Raw genomic sequence first — 10,674 nt, 5'->3', positions numbered from 1 at the left:
AACCTTCCTTCCGAGGAGTGGCTGGTGGGTTTGAACCGCCAGCCTTCTGGTTAGCAGTCAAATGCTTTAGCCACTATGCTACCAGAGTTCCTACCCTGGGTAACCACTAATAAATTTTGTTCTCTATATATATGTCTCTTCTTGAATTATAGATTTTTAAAGAAGATACAGTTGTGACACTGTATCTTCAACTCAAAAAAGAAATTCTACAAAGCAAAAGCCAAAATCTTCAGAAATAATAACTATTTCTGTTACCAATAATGGGTAAAATATATGTATCCACGGGAGCTCTGGTGGGGTCGCTATGAGTCAGGGCCGACTCGACGGCACATAACAACATAACAACATATGTATTCACAGCTTATTCTGGACCAGACACTGTTTTAAGCTCTTTCATGCCTACTACTTAAACTCTGTAATATCCGTGAGGTAGATATTGTCCCCATTTTATAAGTAACAATACTGAAGCACCAAGAAGGTAAAACTTTCCCAAGATTACACACAGCTAGTCAGTGTGACAGGAAGAAATACTCCCCATGCCATTTCTGAGGGTCATCATCTGCTACAATCTGCCTGCTTACATAGAGATGAAGAGTCCCTGGTAGTGCAAATAGTTAAGTGCTTGAGTACTAATCAAAAGGTTGGTAGTACAAACCCAGAGAAGCACCTTGGAACAAAGGCCTGGACGTCTGCTTCCCAAAGGTCGTCACAGCATTGAAAACCCCATAGAGTGCAGTCCTACTCTGGAAAGCATGGGACACCGTGAATTGGAATCAACTTGATAGCAACTGGTTTGGGCTTTGTTTTGTTTTTACACAGAGACAATAAGATGCTCAGCAGAAGTCTCACTATGAGCCCTGAGCGTGGTGAGCTTCACAGGGTATTTGAGAAGCCCTTAATGTTGCAGATATGACCAGGCTTTCCCTTCACATCAACTTTGGATCCAGGAGGCAGAGTATGGAGGGTACTAAAGACCAGTAAGTCCAGCCTTCAAATTTCAGAGAAGGGAACACAGCCCAAAAAGGACTCAGGACCTGCCCAAAATGATGTAAGGAGTTAAGAGAAGAACAAGAACCAGAACATAGGAACCATGATACTGGTGGCCTTCCAGACTTACCCCTACCCTCTATAGACCATGAAGCCCCTCTCTTGGCCTCTTTCCCCTCATATATCTCCTCCCTTGGGTCTCTCAGTCCAGCCATCCTCAGACTTCCCGTCAGCAGGGTTCCAACTACACTACCCTCTCTCTCTTTCATCATCTCCCTCACACTATCCTCTACTTCCTTTTCTCTGTGGCCCTGCTGGTAACTCTATGTAGCAGCTGAGACTTCAGTGATGGCATTCTTCTCATGTGACAGCAGCTAGAGGAAATCAGAGGCTGCTTTCAGCAGCAGACCCCTGCTCTTCCCAACAAGGGAGACTGTTCAAACATGCAGAAAGACAGGGCAGCTAAAATCAGTGTCTGGAAGAGAGGCTCTTCATTTTGACTCTGGCCCTGGCCCAGCCCGCCCATCTGGCTCCCTGCCTCTCCTCAGTGGCCTCAGAGCACCCAGACTTCCCTCTCTGACCACACCATATTGTCAGAGTCTGTCCACTGCTAAAGGGCTCCCTGAGAAGAGGGGCCAGCCCTTGTTCCTGCCTCTCTCCTGTGCTTTGTACAGCATAATTACTAATAAAATTCTGCTGAATAAGCAAAGGAGTCTCCATTCAACCTCCTCCCCAAGGAGCTCCTGACTCTAAGAGGGAGCCAAGAATCAACCCATTCTCAGCCAGGCCAGGACTCTGCTCGAGCTGCCTGATGTGTTCATCTGCATGCCAGGAGCTACCTAATACCTCAGTACTGTGTCCCAGTGCTCCTATAACACAAATACCACCTTCTCTCAGTCCACCCTTAACTCAGCGTCCTTTCCTGTCCCCCCTCCCCCAAGCTGGCTTTGTCCTGCAATACCAATAACAACTCTATGCTTTCAGGATGTCAAAGGCAAAAGCATATTATGCAAAACAGGAAGAAACTTTCAAAGAAATTTAAAAGGCATTTTTAGAATGCACCCTGTCATGGGGCCAGGTAATTAAATATTCAATCCTCTGTCAGAACCCCTCCCCATGACCTCCAGGCCCATGTGGTAGAGCTGGAAGGAGCCTGACCTCACACCATACCAGTCACACTGATCTGACCTAGCCCTGCTCTGTTTCACAGTGCAGCCTCCCCTGTGGTCCCCAGGCTCTGCCAAATAACCCGTGGCAGGTTCCAAAATCCAAACTGTTCCTCAGCAGAGAAGACTGTAGCTCCACTGAGGATATTCAAAATGGAGTAACTTTATAATACACTTCTCGGGGCGAGCCTGGCATACTGGCCTGGGGCTTTCTTGAGCTAACTCAACCAAAGAAGCCCCAAGAGAGTACCAGACTCTGCCGGTCTCTGAAGCTTCTCCCTAAAGAATCCCTGGAAATGTCAAGGTTCTCACTCATGCACCCTCCCCAGATCTCAGAGCTGCCTAAACGTGGCAAAACTGTTCTGTGTATTTCGAAGTCTGATTTGCTAGCTTGTTCGTACACCTCCTGTGGAAATGGTCATATTTCAGTCAGGTCAAAAGCATTAAGTTTGCAAGTTGGTGCTCACCCAGCACCAGAGCCTTGCTCCACAGTCCACATAAGCCTATCCCAGGGACTTGGCTGCAAAGGAAACAAATGCAGAAGTTACTGAGAAAGCTGACTTCTGGGTATCACCCCCCCCCCATTGTGTTCATAGATTTCTGCTCAGCCTGATCCCAAGAGCTTGTCTTGCAGCCTGGACCTCTGCCCTTGCTCCCTTGCCTTGAGTGCTTTCTGGACATAGTTTCCTTTTTAATCGGAATTCTAGACATATCCTTCATTCAGCTATAAGTGATACTCATCTGGCAGCTCTAGGTAAACCCTTCATTTCCAGTGGGTCTATTCCTTAGTAAGACTGGCTTAAAAACCTAGCCTTTCTCAAAACATGTTCATCTCTTTTTTACTTTTAAGAAAACTATCTTATGGAAACAATCCCAAAAGTGCATAAAGTTTTATGCACAGACCTCACTACATCACTAAGAAAAAACAGAAGCAAAATAAATATACAAATATGTGTGAATATGCAGAAACTATTATGTTCAACAACACTGAATGATAAAGTTACAGCATATTCAGCTGACAGAACATGATGTTGTCTTTATGTTTTTAAGGTATAGGATCGAGCTATGAAGGTCAGTTCCATGAGGTTGTCATGAGTCAGAGTTGACTTGACAGCAACTGGTTGGGTTTTTGGTTTTAGGACCAAGCCTGTGACAGAATCTTAAGTGAAAAATGTTTGACACCAGGCCATTTATACCTATTTATGTAGATCTATCTACCTATCTATAAAGATATCAGTGATGTTCTTCAACATGTACAGAAAAAAAACCCAAAAAACTAATAAATATGAACAAGTTTTCCTCTGGATGACAGGAATATGGGTGAGCTTTTCTATCTTTTTCAATTTTTGCAAATTATTTGCAATGAGTATGTATTACTTTTTTATAAAATGGGGGAAGAAATTAGTCCCCTCCTACTATTAAAAAAAAAAAAAAAGGCAAAAGCAAAGAAGACCTGTAGCTCTAGGCCTCAGCAACCTGGTGAGGAAAACCAATCTCCTCTCTCTGGGCTTTGTAAGGGGCTTTCGAGAGGCAACAGGGGAAACAGAGGGACAGCTGTATATCATTAACATTAAAATTTAACGCCCAGACATTAAAATCACTGCCAAAGAATTCAGCAACTGCTAATCATATAACCCGTGGCCTTCATTTGGGTAGGGAAGGGGCGGGCTAAGGCCAGGCTGAAAAGTGGAACCTGAAACACCAAGTGTGTGACTCACCCCTTCTGTCTTCTAGGGACGAATCCCTTTAGGCCACGTTCACCCAGAACCAGCTCCTAGCCAAACCCTGTTCCCTACCACCAAGCCACCCCAATCTTCCAACCCGGAGGTCTTTGACTTAATAGAAAATGATCCAGGGATCTCTCTCTAAGCTGGTGACCACCTCAGCCCACCCTGAGTGAATCCGAGTAAACACAGAGCACCGCCCCCCCGCCACCTCACAGACACTCAAGTTTTTACAGTCATGCCACAGCTTAGTTCCCTGAAAACCTCACCAAGTTTAGGGGCAAGAGGAGCCCCATGGCGGTCACCAAGTGCAATCCCAAGCCTTGTTAACTCCCCCAGGAACCACAGTCTGCCTGGCTGACCTTTCCAGTGACTGCCCAGAGACCACACCAGGCCATGTTAGAGCCACATGTCAAATCGTCATAGTGCCAGGCCCTGTAAGGGATTTAAGCTGCAAGGGCAGATTCTCTGTTCTAAGACAACTAGAAAAAGAAAACTGGAATTTCCAGGTGGACTTGGATTCAAACAGAATTCCAGTCTCTGCTTCTTTGTCAGGAATAGGCAGGAAACAATAAGTTGGGAACAAGGCACAGGAGGCATGGGTTGTGGGCAGTGTAGGACTCAACAGGTATAAATGCAGGATGACTGGGTCCCTTTCACACACACTCACAGCCCAGCTGAGTCCAAAGGAGACAAACCTGCTGGCCTTGCCCCCAAAGTCTGGATGGTCCCCTGGGTGGAATCCATGGAAGGGCTCGAACTCCTTTGGCATTAACTGCCCCATCATTCCCAACCATGTATTAGACTAGTCCCAGTGAAAATCCCTACCCTGCTGCTGTCCAAAGACAGCATTAATACTCAGCCATATGGCTGCTGATGTCTCGTTATAATCATCATAAAGCAGCAAGTTAACAATTACCCAGCAGAGCTAATTCATAGCTTCAGAAAGAAATTAGAGGAAAATTTTCACACAAATAAACAGGATTGCAGTGGGAAATTAGTCAATGTCATGAGACAAAATGTGTACTAACTACTGTATGGAAAATGAATTTGCTCTGTAAACTTTCACCCAAATCAAAATAAAAAATTAAAAATAAATAAATAACTTATAGCTATAGATACAAAACAAACCAACCAACCCAGGACTGGAGAACTTTTATATCAACCTCTGAGTTTCTGAAGGAAAGAAATCACATGCACATTTTGGCTTCCCTAAACAACATCAGCTCTGGTAGCATAGTGGCTAAGACACTTGCCTGCTAACCAGACGGCTGGCGGTTCAAACCCACCAGCCACTCCTCGGAAGGAAGGTTGGGCAGTCCTACTTCCGTAGTGATACTGCCTCAGAAACCCAAGGAGGGGTCACTATGAGTCGGGGCCGACTCAATGGCACATAACAACAACAAACAACATCAGCACTATTTAATTACACCTCTCCCCTGCCTAAATTAAAGGAGTTCTGGTGGCACAGTGGTTAAGTATTCAGCTGCTAACAGAAAGCTCAGCAGTCTGAACCCACCAGCTGCTCCGTGGGAGAAAGATGAGGCAGTCTACTTCCATAAAGATTTACAGCCTTGGAAACCCCATGGGGCAGTTCTACTCTATCCTATAGGGTTGTTATGAGTTGGAATCGACCTAACAGCAATGGTTTTTTGTGTGTCCCCACCCCCAAATTATAAGTTCCTAAAGGGGAGATATCGTGCCTTCTTCCTCTTTGTAGTTCTAGCACACAGCACACACTGTAGGAACTGAATGAAGTTACTAGATGTCTTAGCCATCAAGGACACCTAGCTGCCACTATATAATACTTTTCAGAATGACCCACAGACACACCTAACAGGGAGTTTCCAAACCCTAAGCCACATCAGGCTGCCTGTGAGTCTCTGCACCTCAGTGTCTACTCAGCAATAACCTCAGGCAGAAGCACTGTCTGGGCATACTCGAGTGCTACTCCTAGCTGGCCACTCCTTGGCTATGTGGTATAAGGCAAGACCCTTCCCCTTTCCAGCACAATGAGAGATGTGGGCCATCCTGGGATGTTATGGTTCCAAAAAGCTGCAGTGAAGTCCAATCCCACACTTAGCTCTTGCTCCCATGTGTGCATCAGCTGTCTATGCCTAAAGGAGCTGTCACCAGGCTCATCAGAGGCAGAAGGGGGAGGTCCCCTAGCTTGCTCAAAGTCTAGGATGAATCACAACTGGCAGGGATTATGTGTACCAATACCACCAGGCTGGATGAAAGAAAGCAATCAAGTTTCACCATGAGAGCAAGCCAGATAGTAGTGGACTGCATTTCTCAATCTCAGACTGTTAGACAAGAGGGTGCGTCCATGTATATGCCAGTAATTTTCTTTCCCCCAGAAAAGACAACACGACAGAACTAGTTCTAAGAACTAGTTTCCTAACCTCCCAAAGCTTCAAGATCTGGACACAGGTTAAGTTTCTCCCTCACCCCCAGGATAAGGCCCCACCCCAAGCACAGAAGATGATGTGGCTCTAAAAATCCATTCCAAAAGGGACAAGAGGGCCCTTCCCAGAGCTGGGGCCAGGACAGATTTCTCAAAGGACACTCTGTCCTGGGCAGCCTGCTTGTGTCCATGTGTTTGCATATGGAGAGGATGATGTGCTAATGGAGAATCACCTGAAAGCCAAGAGCCCAGGAGAGACCCAGCAAGTGCTATCTTCCCAAGGGGGCAAACAAACTGTGGCAGAGGCTCTCCTGACAGTCCCTAGGGAAGTCAAGGATATTGATATTGGCTTATGGACAAGTGCCTTCCCAGGCTCCTGGCTACCTGTGACTGCTGTTTGCTAGCCCAGGTCCCTGAGACTCCCCAGTACCCACCTCTACATCAGTCTTCCCTCTTAAACAAATGAAGGGGATCCCCTCAAAGCACAGCTGGGTAAGAGGGGCCTCAGTATAAGCAGTAGTTACCTCTCACGCAGCCTGAGGGGACTGCCCGCTAAGCCCCTCAGGCCAGCCCTTCCTCCCCTAACTCGTTCAACCTGAAGGGCTGCCCACCTTCACTCCACCCCTCCCCGGGCAGGCAATACCACAGCTGATCAAGTCACATTGAGCTGCTGCCAAATCTGAGCAGAGATAAACATTCCAGGAAAAGAAACGCAAGGCTGCTGCTCCTCCCAGGCTGACTAGATCTCTAACAAACACCAAGGCTGCCAGAATGGAGTCTCACTGCCAGGGTCAGCAGAGTGAATGCTGCCCAGCCCTCTGAGAGGCCTGGGACAAGGCTGGGGAATGGGCAGTGCCTGCAGGCCTGCCCTACCCTGAAGAACTCCCTGGGAAAAGATGTAGGGATCCTCAGGAAAGGCCCACACTAGAGGCCTCACACCATCTCATATGGGTGATAGGTCAGAGTCTGCTATGTCGCACTGATAGTACAGACAGAGGCAGGATTCAAGCCTGTCTATTTCAGGTCTAAGGTCCCCAGGTGGCACAGACATTTTGTGTTCAACTAGCCAAAAGGTTAAGGAGTTCTGGTGGTGTAATGGTTAAGGCATTTGGCCACTAACCAAAAGGTCAGTGGTTCGAACCCATCAGCTGCTCCATGGAAGAAAAATGGGGCAATGTGCTTCTGTAAAGATTTACAGCCTTGGACACCCAATAGGGGTCACTACGAGTCAGAATCAACTTGATGGCAGTGAGTTTGGTTTAATCAAAAGGTTGGTGGTTCAAACCTACTCAGCAGTGCCATGGAAGAAAGGTCTGGCAATCTACTCTGTAAAAATTATAGCCAAGAAAATCCTATGGAGCAGTTCTACTCTGTAACACATAGAGTCACCATGAGTCTAAACCAATTCAATGGCCAACCCATCAACCGACTAGTGACCCATCAGCAGCCCTGTCTGATGCCAGTCTCCTCCAGAAATGGGCAGGTTTTCATTCATCACCTACTAACTCGGAAACCCAAGGAGGGGTCACTATGAGTCAGGTCCAACTCTACAGCACATAACAACAACAGCTGAGAGAGGGGTCAAAGCATGTGGTCTGGGTCCTTGGTCACTAGAAAATAGAGTCAAGTCAGGGAAAGAAACTGCAAGTAGTGAAAAGGCCACAACTCTAAACCCCACGTATGCTTTCCCTACCAACCTCAAAACCAACCCACAAGGGTTCTGCCTGACACCTGCCCAGTCGAACAGATGGGCTCCATTCCCACTACCAACACCCACACCCCCCGCAGAGAGACTTTCTGATTTCTCAAGGCCCTCTCCTAGTCAGGAACTTCCACTCTGATAGCTGCACCCAACCACTTAAAGCTAAGTACGCAATTAAAATGAAGAAAAGCCCTCCACCCTCACTTTCTAGGGTTGCCTCAGCAGCAACCTAAGCGTCTTGGTCCCATGCACAGCACGTGAAGACAGCCAAGCTAGAGAAGGCCCAGGGCCTCTCTGCCAGCCCTCCAAAACATTATCTCTCAGGAAGTGCTTTCCAGCTCTCAGCATGACAATTCAGAGTTAATTGAAAAACACCAGTAACCAGTGAGGAGCTAGCAGATCACTAGCAACTCAGTTACAAAACAAAATAAAGCACCATTTAGAAAACCCTACACTTTAAACGCCAATCTAATGAACTTTAGTGTAATTCTCTTTAATTTACTATCATTTAGCTTTCTGCACAACGTCCAGGGAACAATTAAAAACAAACAAAAGCACAAAACCTGGCCTCTCTGTGGTTTGAGGACTCACTCTCTTCTGCTTTCTCTCTGCTCCTCAGAGTCATCTCTGTGGGAATCTGAGAAAATGGAACTTCAAGCTCTCAAGCAAATACTGGATTATTATTATTATTAGGCACCAAGTACGAATACTTACTGTATGCCATATATTTATGGTACATAATCTCACTTAGTCTTAAAAATAACCTTATAGGTAAGTATGAACAACCCCATTTTTACACATAAAAGAAGAAGCTCTGAAAAATTCTGTAACGTCAGACACTTAGCAGCAGAGCAAAGATTCCATATTTCATTTTATAGGACCATACTATTCCCAGACTAAGTTCAAAAGAATTTCCTTTTCTGCTTTAAAAAAAAAAAAGTCCCCCTCATTAACACAAGTTATGTCTGACCAATTCCAAGAGGTTCCTCCCAAACTTGATATGAAAATAATGAAGTAATTATTGGAGAAATTGAGCAAGAGAATGTAGGAGGCCTGCTTTACCAAGGCTCTGCAGGCAAGTGACAGAGCTCCGCCTGCCAGGGCTTCTCTCTCAGAATAACATTCTCTAAACCTTGGCATTAGAAATAAATGGCCACCTGTCTGGTAACCCTGGAGCAACCTGTAGCTACCTTGAGCTGAGCGTTTGTGGGTTACTGGGCAAGGAGAAGTCTGGACGCGAGCTCCATCAACCTCCTGACCTAAGGAATACAAACCCACCCACCCTTACAGCCTTTGCTGAAATAAAGGTTGGGGCCAGAGTTCAGGGATTCCAGGCTGCTCCCAGGAAAGGGCAATCTGGTGTAAATGTTTATATTTTAGCTTTCCAGTCCCCAGGGTACACACATTATACATGTGTATACATGCACGCATGCGCGTGCACACACATATATACACACACAGTGTCTTTGCCCCAAGGAGGGCCCTGCTTACTTAGGTTTAGGGCCCTACATGGACAGGAAGCAGGGGAGAAGGCCCTAAAGCAGGGATCTCTACACAGAAGAGTAACTGAACACAATGTGACAATTTATCGAGGACTTACCTTCATTAATGGTAACTCTTATTTACATTGCTTCATTTAATCTTTCCAAACAATCCCCTTGAAATAGGTCTCATTTATTTTCTCGTCAGGAGGTGAGAAACTAGAGTGTTAGAGAAGTTAAGTCACTTGCCCAAAGGCTCAACAGAAAAGTTAACCTACTCAGGAGAGAGTGGCTTTATGGGAAGACGGATGTGAACTGGGAGGCCAGCTCCCTTCCCCACTAAGGGCCTCATCGCCAGGCCCCCCAAAAGGAGGAGGGTTACTCTGAGCTGCCTCGAGATTCCTACCAGAGTTAGCAGGGCGCAGGCTGCTCCAAACCCTAAGCAGATAACAAATTCCAAAACTTCCTGAGGCTTGGCCCAGAGCATGGATGTCTCCAAAGCCTTCTCTGGTTCTGTGGTCAGGGGCTTCACCGGCCCCTCCCCAGCTTGCAACAAGAATCCCAAAGGACTAACTTCCCAATTCTCTCCTCCATCCAGCCCGTAACTTCTGTTCGGGATTAGGGATTCTGCTCCTAAATAGGGAGGCAGGCTGTTGTGGAACAGGGCATGGGGACGTTCCGTGGGGCCCGGTCGGGGAACTCCCAGGGGAGACCCAGCCCCCTGGACTGGCGGGGACCTGAGTGCTCACCGAGCAGAGGTGACTCCTCAGGGCAGGCAGGCAGCGACAGTGCTGTGGTGGGGGACACGGGGGCCGCAGTCAAGTTGCTCGCGGGGCCGGGGCCGCGACCGGGGCGCGGCTCGGAGAAGGCGCCTGAAGGCAGTGGTGGCGGGGCCCCTCGGGGCCGCAGTTCCCCGGAGGACTGCCCGAGGGCGGCAGCGCCGCTCGAGCCCCCCTGCAGCGTTGAGGGGACTCCGATCAGCTGGGGCAGGCGACTCAGGTCACGGCCGGACAGGTAATAGACGAGGGTGACGCCGAGGTGCAGCGCGCAGACGGCCACGAGTAGGCGGCAGGCCCGTTGCAGGGACGCGCCCGGCATCGCGGCGCTGCCGCCCAGAAGAGGCTCCCGAAACCTCATCTTCCCGCCGCCGCCGCCTCAAGAGGGGTGGGCTATCTGTGGGGAGGGCGGCCCGCCCGCGGGCCGCCGG

At 47.8% G+C, this 10,674-nt stretch overlaps 1 protein-coding gene across 1 annotated transcript in view; it reads right to left on the bottom strand.

Annotated features, from left to right (window-relative positions):
* Window positions 1–10,604, bottom strand: part of B4GALT1 (beta-1,4-galactosyltransferase 1) — a 78,909-nt gene extending 68,305 nt beyond the window's left edge. The window contains exon 1 of the mRNA XM_007950688.2: window positions 10,217–10,604. Within this exon, the coding sequence (XP_007948879.1) occupies window positions 10,217–10,604 (388 nt within the window). The remainder of the gene's footprint in view (window positions 1–10,216) is intronic.
* Between the last annotated feature and the right edge of the window lie 70 nt (window positions 10,605–10,674).

Source organism: Orycteropus afer, unplaced genomic scaffold (genome assembly GCF_000298275.1).
Source record: "Orycteropus afer afer isolate SDZICR_OR568_19922 unplaced genomic scaffold, OryAfe1.0 scaffold00285, whole genome shotgun sequence".
In the NCBI taxonomy this organism is placed as follows: Eukaryota; Metazoa; Chordata; class Mammalia; order Tubulidentata; family Orycteropodidae; genus Orycteropus; species Orycteropus afer.
Note: the sequence above shows the minus strand (reverse complement) of the source record. Positions and strands in the feature narration are given on the sequence as shown.